Source organism: Panthera tigris, chromosome D2 (assembly GCF_018350195.1).
Source record: "Panthera tigris isolate Pti1 chromosome D2, P.tigris_Pti1_mat1.1, whole genome shotgun sequence".
NCBI lineage: Eukaryota > Metazoa > Chordata > Mammalia > Carnivora > Felidae > Panthera > Panthera tigris.
The window spans coordinates 44,056,142-44,084,002 of record NC_056670.1 but is presented as its reverse complement, the minus strand read 5'-3'; the positions used below and the strand labels follow the sequence as shown (position 1 = coordinate 44,084,002).

Here is a 27,861-nt window from a genome sequence, read left to right as displayed (position 1 = left end):
TAATTACATCATTCCTTCTACAGTTATTAGCAGTTGGCCTTTTCCTCTAAGATAGATCTTTTCCTCACATCCATGTATGTAAGAATATGTGAATTATATATTTATATATTCATTTCTTTATGTCAGTATGAACATGGATTCCTGTTTTATTTAATCATTTGTTACTGTTATTAAAAAAAATTTTTTTTTTAACGTTTTATTTATTTTTGAGACAGGGAGAGACAGAGCACGAACAGGGGAGGGTCAGAGAGAGGGAGACACAGAATCCGAAACAGGCTCCAGGCTCTGAGCTGTCGGCACAGAGCCCGACGCGGGGCTCGAACTCACGGACCACAAGATCATGACCTGAGCCGAAGTCGGCCGCTTAACCGACTGAGCCACCCAGGCGCCCCTGTTACTGTTATTTAAATGATACTATCATTATTTCAACACTCAGATTGTTGTGGATTTGGCAGGTGGATGTTTCATCAAACTGACTTGTGATGTGTCCAACTGTTTTGCATTTCTTACTGACCTGCTGAGATGTTCAAGACTCATCATATACATTCCTAGCCCTGACATCACCCATTTATCTAAAGGCCCCTGTTTTGTTCAGTGGAAAAGTGGAAAATGGTATTTAGAAATAAAAGTCTGGTCATTAGGTATGGTTGTTTCTCCTGTGTTGTCATTCTAGGCCTTCTTTGAGTTGACAGAGCTGGGAAGCATCTCTCTCTCTCTCTCTCTCTCTCTCTCTCTCTCCCCACATGTAAATATATGCATCTCTTCCTTTCTCTCTCTCTCTCTCTCTCTCTCTCTCTCTCACACACACACACACACACACACACACACACACACACACACACTTTGTATCTATATTTAGAACCATGAGTTCACACTGATAACTCAAATTCGAGTGTAACACCATGTTTTATTCTAGCCTTTCCACATTTTACTTCACTTTGCTGACAGAAATCTGGTTTCCATTATTGTCAACATATTTATATATTTTCTCAATCTTCGTGTAATAACCAGTTTCCTGACAACACAGGCCATCTCCTCAGCTTTAGTGCCACTAGTCAAGAGGAGGTCCCTCTTCCCTCTCCCCATCTGCTCATGTTAGAAAACATTAACTTTTTTTAATTTTAATGTTTGTTTATTTTTGAGAGAGAGAGCATGAGCAGGGGAGGGGCAGAGAGAGAGGGAGACACAGAATCCGAAGCAAGCTCCACGCCCTGAGCTGTCAGCATAGAGCTGGATGTGGGGCTCGAACTCACGAGTGGTGAGATCATGACCTGAGCCGAAGTCGGATGCTTAACTGACTGAGCCACCCAGGCACCCTGAAAACATTTATGTTTTAAGTATGCTGCTGTGATAATCTTTCCCAGCACCTAACCAGGGATACAGAGAAGGGTTGTTCACAGGATTGAGGGCTGGGTAGGGGAACACATGTGGCAGAATGAAGATGAGCAGGGTGAGGAAAACTTCTGGTAAGAGTATAGTTGAGGGGCAACCTGGGTGGCTCAGTTGGTTAAGCGTCTGACTCTCGATTTTGGCTCAGGTCGTCATCTCACGGTTTGTGGTGCCCCGAGTAGGACTCTGTGCTGACATTGTGGAGCCTGCTTGGGATTCTCCCTCCTTCTCTCTCTGTCTCTCAAAATAAATAAATAAAGGGCGCCTGGGTGGCTCCGTCAGTTAAGCATCCAACTTCGTCTCAGGTCATGATCTCACGTTCATGAGTTCAAGCCCCACGTCAGGCTCTGTGCTGACAGCTCAGAGCCTGGAACCTGCTTTGGATTCCATGTCTTTCTGTCTGTCCCTGCCCCACTCACGCTCTGTCTCTTTCTCAAAAATAAACATACATACATAAACAAACAAACTTTACCAAAAAAAAAAAAAAAAAAAGAATAGTTGAAATGATTACCCAGAAAAGTTGTCACTTGCTAGGGAGGGAAAAAATGAGAGTTTGAGGAATTAGGTTGGAATGTATCTGTATTTAAGTGCCTGTTGTTTCTATATATGGTTTTATTGGTCATTTGTCAATTTTGATGCCTTTTTTTTTTGTTTGTTTTTAAAGTGCCATCCTGGGGCACCTGGGTGGCTCAGTTGGTTAAGTGTCAGACTTAGGCTCAGGTCATGATATCATGGTTCGTGTGTTTAAGCTCGGCATTGGGCTCTCTGCTGCCAGCATAGAGGCCACTTCGTATTCTCTTGTCTCCCTCTTTCTCTGCCCCTCCCCTGCTTGTACTCTTTCTCTCTCTCTCTCTCAGAAATAAACATTAAAAAAAAGTGCCATCCTATTTCTGATTGTTGGATATCGTTTTCCTGCATTCTGTTATTTGCAGTTGTCATATATGTGCTAATATACTTAATTTCTTTTGCTTTCCCTGCTTTTTGTTTGATTTCTAGCTTTCCATTCAGCTGCTGCCTTTCTGCCCTCTTTTCTTTCTGCCCCATTATCTGTGTGATCATCCTAACTAATCTTCAGTGCTTGGAGGGTTATATTTTACCTGGGAGTTTGGCCATCTTATTTTGCTAGTAAAGACTGCTGCTGGGTCACTGATGAAACTAATTGTATTTGTCAGTCTCTGTTTCAGTTCTCAAATACTTACCCAGTATCTTCATTTTTATCATTTTCCTATAGTTTAGTGTTGGGCCCATCTGGTAGCATCTTTTATCTGACTCTCAAAGGAACTTTGTGGACTTTATTTTTTTCTTCCTTTCTGTCATTCAGTATGATACTGAATAGTGGGCTTCTGAGTAATTGAATTAAAATTTGATTGGGGCTCCTGGGTTGAGGCAGTTGAGCATCTGACTTTAGCTCAGGTCATGATCTCATGGTTCATGGGTTTGAGCCCCATGTTGGGCTCTCTGCTGTCAGTGAGGAGCCCACTTCAGATCCTCTTGCCCACCCCCCCCCCCCCCGCACTCTCTCACTTTCTTTCAAAAATAAACATTAAAAAAAATAAAATAAAATTTGATTATCAGTGTAAATTGTGGCTATATATTATACTTGTTAAGATTACATAAAGCTGCAGTTTTAAAGTTAAGTGTAACTTTATAATTTTATAAGCCCATTTTTTTGTTTCATAAAATGAATTTATATAGGTTGTCAACTCTTACAACAGAAGAGATTTTTAAAGGACAAGTAGTTCCACCTCCCACCCAAGAGCAGATGTTCCTTCACAGTATCCTCCTTCAGCAGTTAAAATTCACTCTCATAAAGTAGCTTATTTTTCTATCAAATTGTTTTACCCGTGATTACCTTTGTTCTGTGCCTGGGGATTCACTGATCATCCTGGGATCCAGTCATCAAGGTGGTAGTGTGAAATTTACTATATTCTCATGGACTAGAAACCTGAGATATAAATGGGTGTGGTGCCTGGAAAAAAAAAGACTCTAGCCATCAGCTTGCTAATGGGGGTACTGGCCAAAGTGTACAAGTAAAAGGCCACAACTACCCATTTATAGCTCCTAGGTGGCTGATCCAAAGAGTTGTTGAAGCTGAGCATGTTCTGGCTGATCCAGGGTGTGAAAGAAGGTCAGTTTTAGTTGGCTTTTCTTTGTGATTGTTTTTATTATTAAACATATAATACTTGCTTTCACTGTGTTAGGTGCTGAGGATACAAAAAAGAATAAGTCTATAAAAGGCTGTCTGAGGTAGAATGTTTTTCTCTCTATGAGAACTTTTGGTTAGTCTTAATATTTCATCATTGTGTTTGTTTCAAAGCAGAAGCAACTGTCACCTTTTTATATAGGTAGAATTTAGCTTAAATAGTAAATCAGGTACTTAAATTGTTGATCTGATTTACATAAAGACTTAGGAAAATACAAATTATTTTCTTGATTTATTCTTGTGGTTTTTTTTTTTTTTTCTTGTAATATTTTAGTCTGGAAGGATTTTAATAAAGAATAAAAGTACTATTAATCTTTTCATTTTCTATAGTTCAAGTGCCTTTAAAGTTTGAAAGTTCCAAATATTTTTCTGTAACTTATTTCCCGGAAAATGAAGTTTGAAATGAAAAAATAATAGCTGTAGGTTATCAAGAACCTGATAGCTTTGACATACATTTGACACTTAGCCAAAGAGTGTGTACATGCGTATTAGGGTGCTTATTTTTTGGAATTTGTCTTTCCAGTTTGTAATATATTTTATTTAGAGTTCATTGGATTCAGACATCCAGAAAACTCTTAGCTAGACTTTATTTTCTTGATGCTCTGATGACTTCATGCTAATGATGATCACAAGTTAACAAAAGATGTGTAATTTTTTGAGGATGGTGACCATATTTTTTTACCTTCACATTCTCAGTGTCTGAGCTACAGAACGAGTTCATAAATGTTTATTGCTGGGATTCATGGAAGTATCTTTCAGCAAGGAATATTTAGTACTAAATACATATATATTTATTATTTCAAAATTGGTAAGCCTATCAGATTTGGAAAAATTTCAGCCAATATCCTTCAAATACTTTTTTCTTTATCCCCCTTTCAGAACTTGAGTTACACTAGTCCTACCTCAGTCAGCCAAAAATCAGCTGCTAAAACCTGTAGTCTGACAGAATGTTATTGGCTTATGGCAATAAAGCATACTGCACACCAGAAGAATGATGGAGCATCTTACCAAAGAATAGTTTTTGTAGAATTTTGGGGGAACTGGGGAGTTTGGGCGAAACTTAAATGAAACGGTGTCTGAGAGGCTCACAGCAAAGTGGTGCTGTTTGTGAAGAGATCAATTTGAGGTTTGGGCTGCAAAGTGGACCCAGGGGTCCAGTTTACTTGGAAATTATGAAGTTAAAGTAATTGTGGGTTGTGTCCATAAACTCTTTATTTAAAGCTGTGCATTTCTTCAAAGTAACTTAGATCCTCCAAGCTAGAATGGGATATTTTCACCTTTTTCTTTTTTTTAATGAATCAAAAATCTGTATTACTGTATTTTTATTTACCTGTATAGCTAACAGTACAGTGTTCTATTAGTTCCCAGTAGTATAGGGATTCAGCAGTTCTGAACATTACTCAGTGCTCATTGTGATAAGTGTATCATTAATCCCCATCACCTATTTCACACATCCCTACCCACCCACCTCCGCATTGGTAGCCATCAGTTCTCTGTAGTTAAGAGTCTGTTTGTTTTCTGTTGTATTTTTGATTGTTTCTGCTATTGCATTTTGATGTTCTGTAGTGTGTATCAGGTATTAATCCCAACCATTACAATTTTCATCTCTGAAAGTTTAGATCTGTTTTGTATTTTTATTGTCTACTTCATATATTCAGTATTTCCTTTATCTTAAATATCTGGAATATAGTTATAATTATTTTTTAATGTTCTTGTCTACTGATTCTATCATCTGTATTGTTTCTGGGTTTGTTTCTGTGGATTGATTTTTTGTATTATGGGTCGTATTTTCCTACTTCTTTGCATGCCTGATAATCTTTGATTGAATCCTACTCATTTAGGCTTTTACTTTGTTGGGCATTGGATATTTCCTTATATGATTTGACTTACTCTGAGATACATTTAAGTTATGTTTGATCCTTACAAGGCATTTAAATTTTAGATGGGTGAGCAGCTTTTAGGGTTCACCCTCCCCCCCCCAAAAAATATATCACCTGATTCCCCTGAATTACAAGGCTTTTCACTGTGGCTAGTGGGGACATGAACTTGCCCCAGCTCTGAGAAAGAACAGCCTAGGGATTGTTTCCTTGCTTTTCTGAGGGAAGTTCTTTCCCTTAGGTACTTTCTTCACATATTTGCTCATCATTACTCAGCTACATATTCGGTGGGGCCCCTTTGTATATCCAGAGTTCTTTGAACAGCTCTCTTCTCTGGTACTGTGCTGTACAAACTAGCCACCTTCATCTCCCCGGGCTCCTGGTTCCATCTCCGTAAGAGAGACTGCTACTGGTTGGACTGTGAATTCTTCCTTCCTGTGTCACTCCCTGGGAACCCAGGCAATTATAGGGCTTACCTTATATATTTGCCTTCTTAGGGATCATTGTGTTGTATGCTATTTGATGTCCGTTGTCTGAAAACTGTTTCATAGCTTTTGTTCAGTTTGTTATTTTCATGTGGCAAAGTGAATTTGGTCCCTGTTACAACATTGTGTCCAGAAATGTAAACTCTAGATTCATGTATGTGTTATGATAGTCATTATGTTCTATATCCTTGAAGTCTAAAAAATAAGGTTTTTCTCTCTTCATGAGGACTTAAGAATAAAAGAATCGGGGCACCTGGTGGCTCAATCAGTTAAGCATTTCTCTCTCTCTCTCTCTCTCTCTCTCTCACTCTCTTTTTTTAACTTTTTTTAAATGTTTATTTATTTTAGAGAGAGAGAGCCAGAGTGGGGGAGGGGCAGAGAGAGAGGCAGGCATAGAATCTGAAGCAGGCTCCAGGCTTTGAGCTGTCAGCACAGAGCCCAGTGTCAGGCTCGAACCCACAAACCATGAGATCGTGACCCAAGCTGAAGCCTGACACTTAACTGACTGAGCCACCCAGGTTCCCCAAGCATCTGACTCTTGGTTCAGCTCGGGTCAAGATTCCATGGTTCCTGGGATCGAGCCTTGCATCAGGCTCCAGGTTCCAGAGCCTGCTTGGGATTCTCTCGCGCGCTGTCTCTCTCTCGCCCTCGCTCTCTCGCTCTCTCGCTCTCTCGCTCTCACTCTCTCGCTCTCTCAAAATAGCATCAAAAAAAAAAAAAAAAAGCATATAAGGATTATCTCCAAAACTAATGGTCCATTCTTGTTTCTGTCTCTTGTTTTTTCTGTTTTAGCCTTTTAATTTGACTTGATTTGAAATTTTATATCAAATTGAAATACAGTTGTATCTATTTATGCTTAATTATGATTTATATGTTGCCTATATAAAAAACATTGGAGAAAATATACAGATAGAAGTTTGGTAGGACCAGGTTAAAAATAAATGAGGAAATTATATTAAGAAACAGTAAGGAATAGAATGAGGTGAAGACAAAATTCAAGCCTTTTGTCTTGATAGATTTCCTAGGGCCTACCACAAATACAACTTCAAGCTTAGAAGCTGGGGCAGAGATGGTTGTTAGTGGCCCCTTTACTTTTTAGGAAGGACTATTAAAAATAGAAAACCCTTACCACCCTTGGGCCAAGTATGGGTTATATTTTTATTTTTTTCTGTATCTCAACCAAGTAAGGTATTGCTATTAAACTTTCATTTGTTGGGGCACTTGGCTGGCTCAGTCGGAAGAGCATGCGACTCTTGATCTTGGGGTCATGAACTTGAGCTCCACATTGGGTGTAGAAATTATTGGGAAAAAAAATAAGCCTAAAAAAACTTTCATTTGTTATTGGTAGGTTACTTAATTAACAGTATTTAATTTCAGCTTATTAGTGAAGGATATCTTTATCCCTTCCCACTTGTAAGATTGCCTGTTCTAAGGTTGTATTCATTTTTTTATTACTCTTTGACTTCCTACTTTCTTTAATTTATCTGCATTTGATATAATTGCTTCATGGAAATTAAAATATTAACTGATACAATGGTAAAAGATTTCTACCTTGTTTTATTTTTAAAGTTAAAAATTTCTTTTAAGTTAGTAAGAGAGAGAGAGAGACCATGGGCAGGGGAGGGGCAGAGAGGGAGAGAGAACCCCACACAGGCTCCATGCTGTCAGCGTGAGATCGTGACCTGAGGTGAAAACGAAGAGTTGGGCGCTTAACCAGCTTAACCAGGTGCCCTAATTTCTACTTTCTCTATTTTACAGGTTTTCTAAGTTTACTTATTTTGAGAGAGAGAGAGAGAGTGCATGTTAGTGGAGGCATGCGTGTGAGCAAGCAGGATCTGGGGAGGGGCAGAGAGAGGGAGAGAGAGAGAATCCCAGCATTCATATTGCAGTCGGTGCAGAGCCTGATGAAGGGCTCAAACTCAAGAAGCACGACATCATGACCTGAGCTGAAATCAAGAGTTGACAGTCAACCAGCTGAGCTACCCAGGTGTCCCTAAGAGAACTTACATTTTTTTTAATTTGGAAAATAATTTAAATTAAAATTTTTTATTTGGAAATACTTCCCCCCCACCTTTTTTTTTTAATGTGTTTATTTTTGAGAGAAAGAGATAGAATGTGAGTGGAGAAGGGGCAGAGATAGACGGAGACACAGAATCTGAAGCAGGTTTCAGGCTCTGAGCTGTCAGCACAGAGCCTGATGTGGGGCTCGAACCCACGAACTGCAAGATCATGCCCTGAGTGGAAGTCAGATGCTTAACAGACTGAGCCACCCACGTGCCCCAGAAATATTTTCAAAACTACAGAAGAGTTGGAAAAATAAAATAGTGCAAAGAACACTCCTTATCCTGACTAACGTAACATGTATTTTTTTCATTTGTTCTTTGTCTATATTTGTCTGTATACATCCATATACTTGCGTACTTTTTTTTTTTTTTTTGGATATTTAGGTCACATATATCCTGGCCTTTTACCCTTAAATACAGTGTGCATTTCCTACTCAGTGCTAGGTCCACATCATAGTACTCAAACTAGTAAATTTAACATTGTTCCAATATTTTTACCTAAACTGTTGTTTCAATTTAGTTAGCTGACACAATAATGTCCTTTGTAGCATTTTCTTCTCTTCTGGTACAGGATCCAGTCTAGGGTGAGGTATTTCATTTAGCTGTTAAATCTCTTTAGTCTCTTCTAAAACTGGAGTGTTTCCATAATCTTTATCTTTTATGACTCTGACACACCTGATCCCTTAAAGAAAAAGCATCTCATTTTGGTTTAGTCTCAAGCTTCATCTTGATTGGATTCATGTTATTCATTCTAGATCCAGATACTGCATAAGTGATGGTGTATTCTTTTCAGTGTATCACATCTGGAGGATGTTCATTATGATCACCCACACAAGGGGTTGTCTATTCCTCTACTGTATATAACTATTTTTTTCCCTTGCAACTAAAAAGCAGTCTTTGAGGAGATACTTTAAGACTATTCAAATACCCTATCTTTCATTAGACTATACTCTTAGATTTAGTATACATGATGATTCTTTGATGATCCAGTGTTTATTACTATGCTGGTTACAAAATAATCCCCATCTCTCACACTCCCTCCACATTCTTCAGCACTCTGCATGAGCCCATCTCCCTTTTTTTTTTCTTTTATCAGTATAGACTTATGAATATCTCTCTCTCTTTTAATGGCTTATAATTCATTACTTATTTTGGAGCTAAATTTGTCCTCTTTTGGCCTCTTAAAGCTGACTCTTTTGTGCCTGTAACAAACCATCTTCTGTATGAGCACTTCTGTACTTTTTTGGCAGAACACAATATTCCAGGTTCATCTTGTACCTCTGCTCTAGCCCTGGAATCAGTTTCATTCTCTAATGAGTCCCTCTTCCCTATGGGCAGTGGTATTAGAGACTAGGATCTGGGCACTAGATGTGCTCATTGCTTCTTGGCCCTTTTAGCAGATGACAGTAGAAAACATGCATGTATATGTTCACCTGCATACATGTTTCTGCATATGCATATATCTGTTCTAAAAATCACGAATGCATACTATCTCCAATATTAATCTATCCCCATAGGGTTCTTTCTTGCCTTCTCTCTTAACCTTGACTCCCAGCAACATCAACACATTGACTCAATGCACCTACAATACAATATCTACAATACACCTAAAATAGAGAATTGCTTTGTCCATGTATTACAATAAGTCTAATGTACTCAGGATTTTTATTTTAATTTTTGCAATCCTGTATTTGCCCCACCCAGTGCTGCTACCCACTGAGGATATTAAGTGAAATAGTATGTTTGTAAGTTGCTTTGATTAGTTCTGTCTGCCTGCCTCTTAGTCTGTCTTTCTGTTTTTTCTTCAGTGTATTTGGTATTCATTTGAATTATGAATACGTTTTTTTTTTTTTTTCTGGCTTGCTTCCAGTTTTAGTTTTTTTTTCCCCTTCCATTCTTATTGATTTGTTTTTTGAATATTTACAGTGGTAACATGCTTCCAAAAGTCACAAATACACAAAAAGGTAAGTTAAGAGTCACGTCGTTGGGGCGCCTGGGTGGCGCAGTCGGTTAAGCGTCCGACTTCAGCCAGGTCACGATCTCGCGGTCCGTGAGTTCGAGCCCCGTGTCAGGCTCTGGGCTGATGGCTCGGAGCCTGGAGCCTTTTTCCGATTCTGTGTCTCCCTCTCTCTCTGCCCCTCCCCCGTTCATGCTCTGTCTCTCTCTGTCCCAAAAATAAATAAATAAAAAACGTTGAAAAAAAAAAAAATTAAAAAAAAAAAAAAAAGAGTCACGTCGTTGAGATATGTTTCAGCCCATCACCTACCTTGTGTAGAGAACCAACTTCATTATTTTCTACTTTATCCTTTCTGTGTTTCCTATCTTATTCATTATTTAAAAGAAGGCTTCATGCCCAATGTGGGGCTTGAACTCACAACCCCGAGATCAAGAGTCGCATGCTCTACCTACTGAGCCAGCCAGGCACCCCTGTGTTTCCTTTTTAAAAAATAAGCACAAATTATCTCATTTTTCTTCCTTCTTATATAAAAGGTAACATCTGTATGTGCTCTTTTGTGCTTTTTTAAATTTAATAACTCTTGGAAATCACTCTGGGTTTATCCTCAGAGTATATATAGTTCTAATTTTTTTTATGTTGGGTTTGGATTGCATTTTTTCCTGTTTTTTTTTTTTGTTTGTCCATTCTCTTACATGTTTACATCTCTTATTTATTTATTTTTTAACGTTTGTTTATTTTTATTTTATTTATTTATTTATTTTTTTATTTATTTTTTTATTTTTGGGACAGAGAGAGACAGAGCATGAACGGGGGAGGGGCAGAGAGAGAGGGAGACACAGAATCAGAAACAGGCTCCAGGCTCCGAGCCATCAGCCCAGAGCCTGACGCGGGGCTCGAACTCACAGACCGCGAGATCGTGACCTGGCTGAAGTCGGACGCTTAACCGACTGTGCCACCCAGGCGCCCCAACGTTTGTTTATTTTTGAGATAGAGAGTGAATGTGTGAGCAGGGGAGGAGCAGGGAAAGAGGAAGACAGAGAATCCCAAGCAGGCTCTGCACTGTTAATGCAGAGCCTGATGTGGGGTTGAACCCATGAGCTGTGAGATCATTACCTGAGCTGAAATCAAGAGTCGGACAGTTAACCAACTGAGCCACCCAGGCAGCAGGTGCCCCTGTTTACATCTTTTAAATTGTAGTTACACATGTGTAGGTTATGTAGATACACAAATACAGTATTGGTAAAATTTTGTATATTCAGTACATCACTATAATTATTTGGTCCTAATTTCAGCTGAAGATTATTCAGGTGTTTTAGGATTTAGCTTTGCTTACTATAAAAGACACCCCAAATAAATTTTTAAGTAGGTAGCTTACTTTTCTCAGTCCTTGGCTGTTTACCTCTGGACTATTTTCAAGTTGCTGTATTGTCAGAGTCGAGTTTCCTCTGTGATAGTGTTCTGTCATCTCTATACTATTAAAGCGTATAGAAGGAATGGGAAGGTATGAGCAGTGATCCATTCCTAGACCAGGACCCACAAGGTGTACTGTACTTCTGTTCACTCATCATTGACTTGGACTTAGTCATGTGCCACACAAGCAGCAAGAGAGGTTGGAAAATCAGGACAAGCATGTGTGCAGCTACCTATTTTTTTTTTTAAGACAGTTTTAAATGTGTATTTATTTTTGAGAGAGAGTGAGCGCCTGCATGCTTGAGCAGGGGAGGGGCAGAGAGAGAGTGGGACAGAGGATCCAAAGTGGACTCTGCTGCCAGCAGCGAGCCCAATACAGGGCTCAAACTCAGAGTGAGATCATGACCTGAGCCAAAAGTTGGACACTTAACTGACTGAGCCACCCAGGTGTTCCTCTAACTACATATTGTGAAAGAAAAAGAAGAGGAAATGAATGTTTTCAAGCCATAGGTGTCTCAGGATATTTATGGCTTCTCTTTTCATATTTCTAAATTTGATAATCCTCAGCTTAATACATCTGGTCCATTATATACTTAATGACATTTTTAGTTATAAAACATGATGCCCCTAATTCAGCTGATAATTTTATCATGGCTCATTGTAGTATTTTTTATAGTTGTTGAATTGTAGGCTAAGTTGTAATAGTTTTCATAAAGTGCCAAGGATTGAATTTATGCTTTGTTATCTGGATATTTTGCAGTTTATGCACAAATTATGATATTTTAAATTCTAACATGACAATAGCCTACCTTTTTTTTTTTAACTTTTTTTTCTTTTACATTTTAAAATTTATTTTTGAGAGAGAAGGAGAGAGAGAGGGAGAGAGAGAGAGACAGGGCACAAGTGAGGGAGGCCAGAGAGAGAGGGAGACACAGAATCCAAAGTAGGCTCCAGGCTCTGAGCTGTCAGCACAGAGCCTGACCTGGGGCCCAGACTCACAAGCCGCGAGATCATGACCTGAGCCGAAGTCAGATGCTTAACCCACTGAGCCACCCAGGCACCCCTACAACAGCCTCTTTTTAAAAAGATTTTGTTGTTGTTGTTGTTGTTATTATTATTATTATTATTATTTTAATGTTTATTTTTGAGAGAGAGCACACAAGCAGGGGAGGGGCAGGGAGAGAGGGAGACAGGATCCAAAGTGGGCTCTGTGCTGACAGCAGAGAGTCCGATGAGGGGCTCGAACTTCATGAACCCTGAGATCCTGACCTGAGCTGAAGTGGATGCTTAACCGACTGAGCCACCGAAGCGTCCCCCCTGCCCCCACCTGTTTTTTAGTTTAGAGGGAGAGGGGGAGAGAGGGAGGGAGGGAGAATCCTAAGCAGGTTCCACGTTCAGTGCAGAGTCTGACATGGGGCTAGATCCCATGGCCCTGGGATCATGACCTGAGCTGAAATCAAGAGTTGGATGCTCAGCCGACTGAGCCACCCAGGTGCCCCGGTCATGGCCTGTTTCTATAAAGTCATTGCTACCAGTTACACTTTTGATGTATACTCAACAAATAACTGAGTAGTAGTGTGCCTTGTTCTTCATGTAGCTAGGAATTAACAATTTTTTCATAAAAATAGGCCATTTCTTTAAAAGGTATTTACGGAGTTTAATTGAATACAGTAGAAGAGATTTTAAGCTCAGATTTCTCCCTTGTACTTATAGACTGTATTCTCTGCATAGTGCTCTGTATTAATCTATTATAAATGTCTTGTTCTTAGCAGTGTGGTTTTTTTTTTCCAGTGTTTGTTTATTTTGAGAGAGAGTGTGCATGCGTGCACATGGTTTTGCATGTACGTGGAAGGGGCAGAGAGAGGGGGGAGAGAGAGAATCCCAAGCAGGCTCCATGATGTCAGTGCAGAGCCCAATGCAGGGCTCCATTTTAGGAACCTGTGAGGTCATGACCTGAGCTGAAATCAACAGTCAGATGTTCAACTTACTGAGCTACCCAGGCATCACAGAAGTACATTTTCTATTTAATTTAGGGATATCTGCCTTTTTCTCCTCAAATAATTTAACCTAAATATTTAATAACACATGAAAATCTTTTTAAGGGTTTTTTTTTGTAATAGGGTGGAACAACTTGAGATTATGTGATTATAATTAAAGGAAAGTTCTAAAAAGCTAAAAGGGGGTGCCTGGGTGGCTCAGTCGGTTAAGCGTCTGACTTCAGCTCCAGTCATGATCTCACAGTCCGTGAGTTCGAGCCCCGCGTCGGGCTCTAGGCTGACAGCTCAGAGCCTGGAGCCTGCTTCTGATTCTGTGTCTCCCTCTCTTTCTGACCCTCCCCCGTTCATGCTCTATCTCTCTCTGTCTCAAAACTAAATAAATAAACATTAAAAAAAATTAAAAAAAAAAGATATCACTCATTCTTTAAAAAAAATAAATAAAAAGCTAAAAGTTATCCTAATCTTTGTTTAAAAAAAATTTTTTTTTAAAACATTTATTTGTGTGAGACAGAACATGAGTGGAGGAAGGGCAGAGAGCTGGGGAGGGTGGGATTGACACAGAATCCAAAGCAGGCTCCAGGCTCTAGGCTCTGAGATGTCAGTACAGAGCCCAACACGGGGCTCAAACTCAGGGACCGTGAGATGTCGAAGTTGGATGCTTAACTAAGTCACCCAGGCGCCCCAGTTATCTTAATCTTTGTAAACCTTTCTCCCTCAGATTTCCTCTGCTATCATCCATCTTCTAAAAAACTCCTTAATGTTTAAGGGGCACCTGGGTGGCTCAGTCGGTTGAGTGTTTGACTTTGGCTCAGGTCATGATCTCACGGTCCGTGAGTTCGAGCCCCACATGGGCTGTGCACTGACCGCTCAGAGCCTGGAGCCTGCTTCAGATTCTGCGTCTCCCTCTCTCTGGCCCTCCCCTGATTAACTATGTCCCTCTCTCTCTCTCTCTCAAAAATAAATAAACATTAAAAAAAAATTTTTAAACTCTTTAACGTTTTTTTAAAGCCAGACTTAATTTCCCCTTTTTGAATTGCCACTGAAGTACCACAGGCGCATGTGTGCATGTGATCTCTCTCTCTCTCTCTCTCTCTCTCTCTCTCTCTCTCTCTCTCTCACTCACACACACACACACACACACACACACACACACACACACACAGTTGTGTGTTGCAGCACTTGATTCTTTCAGAACTCATTTCGTTGTACAGCCTGCTGATTGAATTACTGGTTAGAGTGTGATTCTGTTCTCATGATATCCTTGTGTGGGTAAGACTAGATGAATTCTAATCAGCTTACTATTTTTGTCCTCATTTAGTACATAGTCTTCTTTAAAACTCAGAAATAAATTTGGTACTGTTAAAAAAATTCATATGGCTTAAAAGCAATTATCCAATTTTTTTCCCTTTTGGGAGCCATCTCAGTGAAGGATAGCATAATATTGTCATTTCTTCTTAGCTTTTGGTGAAGGAATTCTTTCCTCTGCTTTGTAATTATGATTCAATAAGCCAATCTGTTAAGCATGGCCTTGGCATTAAAATTGTAAAGACCCAATTTTTATCCATTGTTCTCATAGAAACTGGATTCTCTCTCATGGATAAATGCTCCCATAGGTCTGTTACTGGAATGTTTTTCCCTTAGCTCTAATAGAGTGTTGTACTTAGGGTTCTTGTTTGTCGTGCCCCTGGATAGTTGAATAAAATAGTATGTGTTTAAGATTACTAAGATTGAAATATGTTAAAATGATTCCAGATCTTTAAAATGTTAGAGTATTCTTGGGCCATCTGGGTGGCTCAGTCGGTTAAGAGTCTGACTCTTGGTTTTGGCTCAGGTCATGATCTCACGGTTTGTGAGTTTGAGCCTGCATCAGGCTCTGTGTGGAGCCTGCTTGGAATTCTCTCTTTCTCCCTTTCTCTGCCCACTCCTATTCACATTCTCTCTCTCTCTCAAAATAAATAAATGTAAAGAAATATAAGGGGCGCCTTGGTGGCTCAGTTGGTTAAGCCTCCGACTTCAGATCAGGTCACAATCTCATGGTTTGTGAGTTTGAGCCCCACATCAGGCTCTGTGCTGACAGCTCAGAGCCTAGAGCCTGCTTTGGATTCTGTCTCCCTCTCTCTGCCCCTTCCCCACTCACGTTCTGTCCCTGTCTAAAATAAATGAACATTTTAACTTTAAAAAATGTTACAGTGCTCCTTTTTTGTTGTTTGTTTTGAGAGAGAGAGAGAGAGAGAGAGAGAGAGAGAGAGAGAGAGAATATGAATGAATGAATCCCAAGCAGGCTCTGAGCCACAAACTGTGAGATAATGACCTTAGCTGAAACCAAGAGTCGGACATTTAACCGACTGAGCCACCCAGGCACCCCAAATGTTTGAGTATTCTTAAGGAGCTTTCTTACTTATTTTGTAATATTCTCCTTATTAGATTACAGCACAAACAGAACCCACAAATATTTTAACACAGCGAAAAGTTAAGGAATTTGTTTAATGTGATATGTCTGGTTTTTAAGCGAGAATAAAATTAACGAGATTAAAGGTAAGCGTAGTGTAGTGGTGCAGTCAGAATGACCTAGTTTAAACTTAGCTAGGTTGCTGAATGATAAGGATGATTTCATCTTCCATGAAAAGTCAATTCTTAAGTGGTATTTTTGCAGGTACTATACACAGTCACTTTCACTGAGTGACCTTAGCATGTGACGTAGTATTTTTGTGTAGTCTCCATAAACAATTCACTTCAGTGCATGTGCAGTTGTCATATATCATTTTGGAATGATGTAAAGAGCTCAGAGTCTGTCAGTGTTGTCCTTAACCCCCAACCATTGCCCCTTGTGTGTCCATGTGCATGCTACCTGCAGATTTTTTTATTTTAATTTTTAGATAATAGTATGTATCTTCATCTCCTCCCTTTATTAAACCTATATTAATCACGTAAAACTTTGAAATAATAGTTGAGGATCTAATTAGATCCACTTTCATTTAGTTAAGTACTAAAATGGTAAAAAGTCAAAACCTTTTTTTAAAGTTTATTTATTTTGAGAGCATGAGCCATGAGTGGGGGGAAGGGCAGAGAGAGAGAGAGGAGAATCCCAAGCAGATGTGGGACTTGATCCCACAAACCCTGAGATCATGACCTGAGCTGAAATCCAGAGGTGAATGCTTAACCAATGGAACAACCCAATCACCCTACAAAAACTTTTAAAATAACTGCATTACTGGGTGCCTGGGTGGCTCTGTCAGTTAAGTGTCCGACTTCGGCTCAGGTCATGATCTCGTGATCTCATCTTTTCATGAGTTTGAGCCGCACATAGGGTTCTGTCCTGGCAGCTGTGAGCCTGCTTTGGATTTTCTGTCTCCCTCTCTCTCTCTCTGCCCCTTCCCCATGTGTGCCTCCATACCTGCTCGCTCTCTCTCAAAAATAAATAAATAAATACATTAAAAAAATAAAATAACAGTATTACTAAATCTCTTTGTTCAACAGAGTAAATAGAAAGTTCCTTGAATATGTCCCTTTAATATAAGTTATTTGGTTATTCTGTATCCTGTTAGGCTTTAGGGGCTTTTCAAAAAGAATTTATTTTGGTAAACACCACATGGAATTTACCCTCTTAGGAAATTTCTAAGTGTACAATACAGTATTATTGTTAACTATAAGCACAATGTTATACAACAGAACACTAGAACTTTTTCATTTTATATTATTTTTTTGTATGCAATGAATAGCAGCAGCCCCTTATTTCCCACCTCCCTTAAGGTCCTGGCTACTACTCTGCTTTCTTTTTGTATGAGTTTGACTACTTAACATACCTTACATAAGTGGAATCATGCAGTATTAGTCCTGTTAGACTTACTTCATTTAGCATAACATCCTGAAGGTTTATCAGTCTTGTAGCATATGATAGGATTTTCCTGTTTTATGGCTGATAAGAGTCTATTGTATGGATATATCACATTCTCTGTATCCGTGGTTTTTTTCTTTTTTTAAATTTTATTTTTAAGCAATTTCTACACCTAACGTAGGGCTCAAACTCACAACCCTGAGATCGAGTTGCATGCTCTACCAACTGAGCCATCCAGGTGCCCCTATCCATTCATCTTTTGATAGGTTTTCACCTCTTGGCTATTGTGAATAATGCTACAGTGACCATTAGAGTGAAAAATTTTCAAGATCTTGATTTGAATTTTTTTGATAATTGGTTCTATTTTTTTTCCTTTTTTTTTTTAATTTAAATTTTTTAGTTAACATACAGTGCAGTATTGGTTTCAGGGATAGAATTCAGTGATTCATTACTTAGATACAACACCCAGTGCGCATCACAAGTTTCCTCCCTAATAGCCATCACCCATTTAGCCCATCTCCCACCCACCTTCCTCCGTCAACCCATAGTTTGATTTCATTAAGAGTCTCTTGTGTTTTGTTTCCCTCTCTTCTCTCCCCCTTCCCATATGTTCATCTGTTTTTTTTTTTAATTAAAAAATTTTTAATGTGTATTTATTTTTGAGAGAGAGAGACAGTGTGAACAGGGGAGGGGCAGAGAGAGAGAGAGGGAGACACAGAATCTGAAGCAGGCTGCAGGGCTTGAACCCATGAACCACGAGATCATGACCTGAGCTGAAGTTGGATGCTCAACTGACTGAGCCACCCAGCTAGCTGCCCCATCATCTGTTTTGTTTCTTAAATTCCACATATGAGTGAAATCTAATAGTATCTGCCTTTCTCTGATTTATTTCACTTAGCATTATACTCTCTAGCTCCATCCATGTTATTGCCAGTGGCAAGATTTCATTCTTTTTCATTCTTTTTGATGGCTGAGTAATATTCCATCGTGTGTGTGTGTGTGTGTGTGTGTGTGTGTGTGTGTGTACACACTACATCTTTATCCATTCATAAATCAATGGACATTTGGATTCTCTCCATAGTTTGGCTATTGAGGGAAGTTCTATTTTAACGTGTTTGAAGAATCTCCTGTTCCTCAATTGTTTTCCATAGTGGCTGCACCATTTAAATTCCCACCAGCCAGTGCACGTGTATTCCAGTTTTTCTCTGCATCCTTGCCAACACTTGTTATTTTCTGGGGTTTTTTTTATAATGTCCATTCTAATGGGTGTAAGGTGATATTTTATTACGATTTTTACTTACATTTCACATGTGATTTGTGATGATGAACTTTTCAAAAACCTGTTGTTTCTTTCTGTTCTTTGGAGCGATTTCTGTTCAAGTCCTTTGCCTATTTCTTAAATCAGTTTTGATTTGGTTTTTTGTGAGATTGAATTGTAGGTATTCCTTATATATTTTGGATAGTGACCCCTTATTAAATATATGGTTTGCAAATATTTCTTCCGTTTATAGGTTGCCTTTTTATTCTTTTGATTGTTTCCTCTGCTGTGTAGAAACCTTTCAGTTTGATGTAGTCCTGAGCCACAGCCGGATGCTCAACCAACTGAGCCACCCAGGTGCCTTATAATGTGTTTTGGTACCAGGAAGTGTGAGGCCTCCAGTTTTTTTGTTCTTTGTGAAGATCGTTTGGGCAATTCAAGGTCTTTTGTGATTCCATATGAATTTTAAGTTTGTGTTTTATCTTTTCTGTAAAGAATACCATTGGGATTTTGATAGGAATTGCATTGAACCTATAGATCCCTTTGGGTAGTATGGCCATTTTAACAATATTAAGCCGTACAATCCATGAACACAAGATGTCTTTCCATTTATTTGTGTCTTCCTTAATTTATTTCAGTAATGTTTTGTACCTGCCAGTGTGTACAGTCTTTTGCTTCCTTAGTTTATTCCTAAGGTTTCTTTTTCTTTTTTCTTTCTTTCTTTTTTTTTTTTTTTTAATGCTTTTGTAAATGGGATTTTCTTCATTTCCTTTTTGGATTTGGATTGTTCTTTTTTAATTGTATAGAAATGCAACAGATTTTTGTATGTTGAGTTTGTATCATACAACTTAAGTGAATATATTTATTAGTTCTAACAGTTTGGGGTTTTTTTGGTGGAATCTTTTGAGTTTTCTTACATACAAGATTGTGTCATCTATTAACAGATAAAATTGTACTTCTTTTCCAATTTGTATATTTTTTATTTTTTTTATCTTGCCTAATTCCTTTTTGGTATGTCTATGTTAAATAGAATTGGTGAGAATGGCCATTCTTGCCTTAATACTGATCTTGAAGGAAAACCTTTCAGTTTTTTACTGTTGAGTATGTTAGTTTGGGGCTTTTAATATGTGACCTTTATTATATTTAGGTAATTTCCTTGTATTCCTAGTTTGTTGAGTGTTTTTATCATGAAAGGCTGTTCAGTTTTGTCAAATGCTTTTTTTTTTTTTTTTTTTGCACCAAATTGTGATGATGGACAGAATTTTGTCCATTCTGTTAGTTTGATTTATCACATTGGTTGATTTTCATATTTTGAATTATTCTTGCATTCCATTGATAATTTTTCTTGCATTCCACTGATAAATCCCACTTGGTCATGGTATATGATCCTTTTAGTGTGCTGTTGAATTCAGTTTTCTAGTATTCTGTTGAGAGTTTTTCCATCTGTATTCATCAATGATATTGTTCAAAGACTTTTGAGATGAGTTAGAATAGTGTATCCCAGTCTGATTTTTATAACAGTAATACTTGGTAAGATGTGTTTTCATGTCAGTTATTTCATTTCTTCATTGCAATTCTCTTTTAGATGAATAGACCACATACTCCCAATTTTCTTTTGGAGATGCTAGTGTCAGAATTACACATCATCACTTAGCAACTATTACCATTAATATTATTGATAATAGCTAATACTTAACAGAGCACATATTCTTTTCGGCACTCTTCTAAATGTTTTATATATTTTCATTTAATCCTCAGATAAGTAAAATGTTTAGTAACTAATAGTAGAGCTCACTGTTCATCTGGATTTTAACACAGACCATCTGGTTCCTAAGTCTGCTTAGGTATATCACCACTCACAGTTAATTGGAAGGTGGTCTATTTAATTTAGATCTGCCCTGCTGTTTTGTTACCTGTGAAACCAGATACCTTATTATTATCCAGAAGATTATTATTGGAGATCAGTGCTTTTTAAAAAGAAGTATAGTGATTGGGCTTTGAGGCACCTGTTCTTTCCAAATGTCCTTTATCTTCCTGGGCTCACTACTATGCTTTGGGTGTCAGAAGTTGCTTAAATGAAGAATCTAACAACTAGCAGGCATATGGATTATATAGCTGATGTTTGAGAGAAGAACAGTAAGAAGTAGAGAGCTAGATTTAAAAAAAAATTTTTTTTTTAACGTTTATTTATTTTTGAGACAGAGAGAGACAGAGCATGAACGGGGGAGGGGCAGAGAGAGAGGGAGACACAGAATTGGAAGCAGGCTCCAGGCTCTGAGCCATCAGCCCAGAGCCCGACGCGGGGCTCGAACTCACGGACGGCGAGATCGTGACCTGAGCTGAAGTCGGCCCTTAACCGACTGAGCCACCCAGGCACCCTGAGAACTAGATTTTAAAATTCATGCTGGATCTTCTCTATGTGGTAGTACCTCAAGAGGCCTGATTAAATCATTGTTGGAGTGCATAAATTGCTTTAGATTACTAATGCATCCTCACTTTATGTAAGCCGGTTTGTAAGAATAATGGGTTTATATACGTAGTATAGGTGAGAGACTATGCAAGTTTCAAAGTAGGATTCCTTTTAGTATTACGATTTTTCTGACACATTTAATATGCAAATCAACTTAAACTTTATCTTTCAATAAACTAGTTATTGTAGAGCTTACACTGTTACCTTGATGTCACAACATGGTTGTTTTAAAGATAGTATTTGGAAAAAGATAACTTTGATGCTTGATTCCTGTTATGTTCGTTTACTGCAGCTAGTAAGGGAAGAAGGTTATTTGTTATGTAAATTTTTGGCCTGTCTTAAAAGTATGTTTCCCAACTTGTACTTTTTTTTTTTAAGTTTGTATATTTATTTAGAGTGAGCTAGTGCCAGCAGGGGAGGGAGAGAGAGAGAGAATCCCAAGCAGGCTCTGCACTATCAACGCAGAGCCTGACATGGGACTCGAACCCACAGAACCATGAGGTCATGACTTGAACGCTAAAATCAAGTCAGGTGCTTAACCAACTGAGCCACCCAGGCACCTCCCAACTTGTACTTCTATTTTTTGTCTGTAGTACTGAAAGTGTGAGTTATACTCTTATAAACAGAAGATCTCTTAAGGAGATCAAACATTTATTTGACGATTAAAGAACAAACTTGAAACATAACTTTTGTAAAGAATGGCAAAAGTGTTCTCAGCTTTTGTTTAATCAGTCACCTTTTTTTTTTTTTAATGTTTATTTATCTTTGAGACAGAGAGAGACAGAGCATGAATGGGGGAGGGTCAGAGAGAGGGAGACACAGAATCTGAAACAGGTTCCAGGCTCTGAGCTGTCAGCACAGAGCCCGACGCGGTGGCTCGAACTCACGGACCGCGAGATCATGACCTGAGCCGAAGTCGGCCGCTTAACCGACTGAGCCACCCAGGCGCCCCAATCAGTCACCTTTTAAAAGTGAAGATTTTTGTGCTTTTCATACAGATTTAATCTATGGATTTGATTATAGGGGTTCATGGTTCTTTATTCTCAATTCTGAAATTGAGAATGTTAAAATTGAAAGTTATTTTGTTTATATTAAATTAATTTGCCAGCACACTAACCTGGACTGAGGTGGAGCATGTTCGTTTATATCTTTATCCCACTTCATGTGAATATGCAGACATTTTGCTGCAGAAATCATATATGTATTACGTAGTACTGCTTTAGATTCCACTGTATGTAATATATGTTATGTAATATATGGTAACTACTTTTTAAAATATATATATGTAACTACTTTTTAAAAATTTGTAACTACTAATTTACACTAATAGTTACTACTAATATTTAACTATTTAAATATATGTAACTACTCTTAAAAAATTTGAAAACTTCTCAGTAATGGTACTCATCTGGCCCCCCATAGTTTCACTTACATATGAATATACGGAACTTTATTACTTTTCATAAGCTGCTTTATTTCCACCACTGGAAGAATATGGAGCATGAACCAGTAGTAGGAGGAATACAGTATACGTTGAGTAGACTGTGTTGATAAGTAAGTTAGTACAAGATTGGTAATAGTTGCCCACAGCACTAATTGTTGATTTTGTGGCAGAATACCACAGTGATTCCATAGGCATGAGAGCACGGTGGGAATACAAGCTAGGTATTGTCTGTCCTGCTTTGTCTAGGATATATGTTTATGTATTTAAGTTATTCTTAGTGAATTTTTATTTATTAAATGAGTTACTTTTATAATGATGCAAAATAAGGAAACAGGTGACCTTTTTCTCATCTCTCTAGTCTCCTACAAAAGCTGTATATAATGCCAGACATTGGAACCATCCAGACTCGGAAGAGCTGCCTGGGCCACCAATAGTAAAACCTCAGAGTGCCACAGTAAGTGAACTGTACATTTTATTTCATTTTTGTTTAATAGATTATAAATTAAGCCATTGCTATCTTTATTCACAGTTTGAAAATCTTTGATTTCAACAGTGTGTTTTGGACTTCCTCATTAAAATTGAGTGGCTTCAGTTTAATCATTGGAAAAGTGAGGATTATGGACAGGATAATGGAAAATCTGGTGCTACTAGTTTATAGATAAGAGCCTTAAAAAATATTGGACCACTTTTTACCCTTGACCCACATTTTCTGGAATTACTGTATTTAGTGTTTTAAGGGTAAATTATTCCATATTTGAATTTTGTAATTAGCTACTAGAGCTATATTATAAATTACATCCTACATAGATCTTAGAGTAGCTTTGAGTGGTTCATTTACTTTTCAGAGGAGAGCTTTATCCTTCATTCCAGTAATACCTTTCAGTTCAAAACACATTTGAAACGGTTATCAAATTATTTTCTTCAGAATAACTGAAAGGACCGTAGATTAATATTTCTAGGTTAATGATAATACCTCAGTCATCTGGAGCTATCAAGTGATGAATTCAAAAGAGTTAGGGATAGATATCTCTATATATATAGTTCCCTGTCTCCTTAAGTTGAGTATATTCAACTGTGCTTACTAGTATAGAATCATCATTGTGTGTATTAGTAATTATATACCAGCCTTTTATTATGACTATTTATACCCTAAATTGAAGATTCTTGTACCTTTTCTTTTTTTTAGTGTTTGTGTATTTTTGAGACAGAGAGAGACATTATATGATTGGGGGAGGGGCAGAGAGAGGGGGGATACAGAATCTGAAGCAGGCTCCAGGCTCTGAGCTGTTAGCACAGAGCCTGACGCGGGGCTTGAACTCACAAACCGCGAGATCATGACCTGAGCCGAAGTCAAATGTTTAACCTACTGAGCCACCCAGGCGCCCCCGGATTCTTGTACTTTAAAAGTTCTTTTGTCTATCTGTTGTAGTTCGATTCTCCCTTTCCTAGCTTTTCTCAGTGTTATGTATGTAATTGTGGTTCTTTATTCCTTCTAATGGTCCTGGAGACAAATAATAGATTGTCTGTGAAATCTGAGGTTAAAAAAGACCAGAAAGAATTCCCGAGTGGTTCTTTTGTTGAGTCTTACCTAGTAGTGCATGGAATTTCAAAGTAGCCCTTTATGACCTTTCAGAGGCTTTTCCCACTTTTTTTTTTAAGCCAAATTTACTAGGTAGATGAGTTATTACTATTTTTTATATTTATTTAGAACAATAATTTAATACCTTTATTAATAGGTGAGGCTGTCTTCAAAGGAACCAAATCAAAAAGATGATGGAGTTTTTAAGGCTCCTGCACCACCACCCAAAGTGATAAAAACTGTGACAATACCTACTCAGCCCTACCAAGATATAGTTACTGCACTGAAATGCAGAAAAGAAGACAAAGAAGTAAGCAGCTATATACAGTTTTACTACACGTGGATAGATTTTTGTATGTAACATTTAGCCTTTTAATGTCTTGAACAGATATCCACGAACTTATCTTTTCCTAGTACTACCAATGATTTAAAAACATTTCTTTTAGTTGCCATCTATTGAATTGTTTTATACACTTTTAAATGAAGTACAGCAAGCCCGTAGATTTAAGTTGCTAGTTCGTGGTTATAAAAGAGGTGGACTTATTTTTCTTGGCAGTTATATACAGTTGTTCAGCATGTGAAGCACTTCAATGATGTGGTGGAATTTGGTGAAAATCAAGAGTTCACTGATGACATTGAGTACCTGTTAAGTGGCTTAAAGAGCACTCAGCCTCTAAACACACGTTGCCTTAGGTAAGATCTTATTTTTATATTTGATAATTATGTGCATGCTATATCTTATTAACACTTTCCAGCCGAGTAGAGCCAAACATTTGTGAGTTTATTATGAATGTATTTTATAGTCAGTGATAAGTTAGAATGTGATTGATTTCTCATGAGGAACTTGATTCTACATGGACAATGGAAAGTTGGATGATCGTAGCCATTTAGCATAGTACAGGCTTCAGTTTACAGATGCTTAAAAGAAGTGTTACATTAAAAAATCATTAAAAAAGTTATTTTTCATCCCTAAATTTTAGACAAGTAATAAATTTGTTTTAAGCATGTTTTGATTTGGATCATCTTTTGCATACTGTAATAGATTGAATATCTTAGTTTGAATTATCCAGTCAATTGGAATATATCCAATCAAACATTGTCTATAGTCCTGATACAACAAAAGTGTTAGTTACAAAAAGTAGCTGAGACCTTTCGCTTTTAATGATAGTAGTAATACACTAAAGACTACTGTGTGTTAGTTACATTTTTTAATATAGCATACCTAATCACTATGCATCAACAGGTTTTTAATAATTCATTTTGCCCATGTGTTTTATATTGTGATCTCAATGGGTAGTGCTTTGACACCCCTCACCTCTCCCCATTTGCTTGTTTTGGTATTGCACAAACAAAAAACTAATGCACTAGCTATTTTCAGTCCCCCTAACCTAGTCTGTTTTCTCCTAGTGTTATTAGCTTGGCTACTAAATGTGCCATGCCCAGTTTTCGAATGCACCTGAGAGCACACGGAATGGTAGCAATGGTTTTTAAAACCTTGGATGATTCCCAGCACCATCAGGTATTTTTAAGTTTCTGGGATTAGGAAGCATTATTTTAAAATTTTAGTCTATTTAGCTATTGAAAAATATTGGTTATTCATATATGAGTATTTCCTAATTTTGGTTTCAGTTAGTTTTATTTGCTGAATATATAGAGCTTAATGCTAGAAGTTTTTTGCTTAATACATTATTTAAGGATGTTTTCTCATGACCCTGTTTTCTCTTAATTTGTTAATTTATACTATTAAAACATCATTCTGATTTCATACCTAACATACTATGCCATGCTATACTGAATATTTAATTCTGTATGCATTGATTTCCTTTAATCATAAGATGCTGAAAAAAAAATCTTTAATTACTGTATTGAAAGCATGAGAAAAATGGTTTGAAATTAAAAAAAAAATATTTAGACATTTTGTTTGGATGTTGAATCTAGTTCTAGCCCATTGTGAAAAGAAATCTCATTTTCATTATGGCTTTGACACTATCTCTTAAAAATCAAGCATATGTAATAAAAGTTGGGTTTAACATTTTTCAAATTGGGAAAAAAATTATTTATCATTATCAGTAGTGGTGTTTTCAGATCATTTTATTATATTTTTGCTCAAGGAAATTATGTTTTAAATGCAGATTAGGTGACACAGTTTGATAGTGAATATTCTGAAACTGAAAACAGTGTACTTAACCCTGAGTTGGGAGAACTCCATTGCCAAGTTGTAGCAGATACAGAACAATGAGAGGAAGAGAAAAGAACTAAGAATTAATTTGCTTTGTTACACAGTTAGGAGAGGACCAAGGCATTAGTGTGTGCTCTTGGGGGCAGTGGATTTCCCAAGGCCTATACTAATTTCTTAGTTTGTGACATCCTAATTTCTAAAAATAATTTGTTCTGTAAGCATTTAATTAGTCACCTAGTCAAAAATTTTTCTACTTTGGGAGAATCAGAGTTTAAATCTTTAGATAATTAAGTTTCTGTACATATGAAATAAGTGTAAGTACAAAATATTCCAAATGTTAGACTATCCCAACATAGACCATTTTGTTAATATTAATGGTTACCTAAAATATATTACCTCAGTACTCTGGCTTTTAGTATCTATTATAAGCAGAGTATGTTAATAACTGCCTGATCTCAATGATTTTGAGAGCACATTATATTAATGTGAAAACATTTTTTTTTAATGTTTATTCATTTTTGAGAGAGAGAGAGACAGAGTGCAAGTGGAGGAGGGTGAGAGAGAGAGGGAGACACAGAAACTGAAGCACAGTCCAGACTTTGAGCTTTTAGCACAGAGCCCGATGTGGGGCTTGAACCCATAAACTGCAAGATCATGACCTAAGCCCAGCGTCAGACACTTACTGACTGAGCCAGCCAGCCAGGCACCTCCTGCTTGATTTATTTTAAAGAAATGAGTCTAAATATGTTTATTTGAGCATCTTAACTTTATAGTATTGACACAAACTCAGCTGTGTTTATTTTATAGAAAAAAAAAAAATAACCTAAGTGGTACAGATTTTAAAACATGCTCTTGATTTAAAATTGAAATTCAGGGGCGCCTGGGTGGCGCAGTCGGTTGGGCGTCCGACTTCAGCCAGGTCACGATCTCGCAGTCCGTGAGTTCGAGCCCCGCGTCAGGCTCTGGGCTGATGGCTCAGAGCCTGGAGCCTGTTTCCGATTCTGTGTCTCCCTCTCTCTCTGCCCCTCCCCCGTTCATGCTCTGTCTCTCTCTGTCCCAAAAATAAATAAATGTTGAAAAAAAAAAAATTAAAAAAAAAAAAATTGAAATTCAACTTTATCAACTATATCCTAAGGTGAACTATTGTATAAAAACAGGTGTGTGTAAAAAATGTTTTATAAACTCTTAGCACAGAATGGCTAAGAAAATATGTAATTCCACTTAACATTTTTCTAGTTTGGGAGCATGCATATAGGGAGCACTGATAGAAAGGAAAATTTTAAGTAGTGATAGAAAGGAAAATTTTAAGTAACAGACCTTTATTCATTTAATTTATATTTTCCTAGAGTATGCCCCTTAAGGGGGCAGTTTGCACTGAATATAACATTTTTAAGGCTTCCAACAAATCTCAAAACAGTCTCATAAATGAAATTGTCACCAGTTGTGTACATTAACTTTTATTTTTGTCTGTTGAAGAATCTGTCCCTTTGTACAGCAGCCCTCATGTACATATTGAGTAGAGATCGTTTGAACATGGATCTTGATAGAGCTAGCCTAGATCTAATGATTCGACTTCTGGAACTGGAACAAGATGCTTCTTCAGCTAAGCTACTGAATGAAAAAGACATGAACAAAATCAAAGAGAAAATTCGAAGACTGTGTGAAACTGTCCACAACAAGCATCTTGATCTAGAAAATATAACGGTAGGTTTCTT

General features: G+C 37.6%; 1 protein-coding gene across 5 annotated transcripts in view; it reads left to right on the top strand.

Moving 5' to 3' along the window:
• The window catches only part of WAPL (WAPL cohesin release factor), a 92,926-nt gene that overhangs the window by 41,445 nt on the left and 23,620 nt on the right, over positions 1-27,861 (top strand). For all 5 annotated transcript variants that reach the window (XM_007093137.2, XM_042961175.1, XM_042961174.1 and 2 more), the window contains 5 exons: positions 22,747-22,842; positions 24,125-24,277; positions 24,524-24,660; positions 25,375-25,486; positions 27,623-27,850. In XM_007093137.2, the coding sequence (XP_007093199.2) occupies positions 22,747-22,842; positions 24,125-24,277; positions 24,524-24,660; positions 25,375-25,486; positions 27,623-27,850 (726 nt within the window). The remainder of the gene's footprint in view (positions 1-22,746; positions 22,843-24,124; positions 24,278-24,523; positions 24,661-25,374; positions 25,487-27,622; positions 27,851-27,861) is intronic.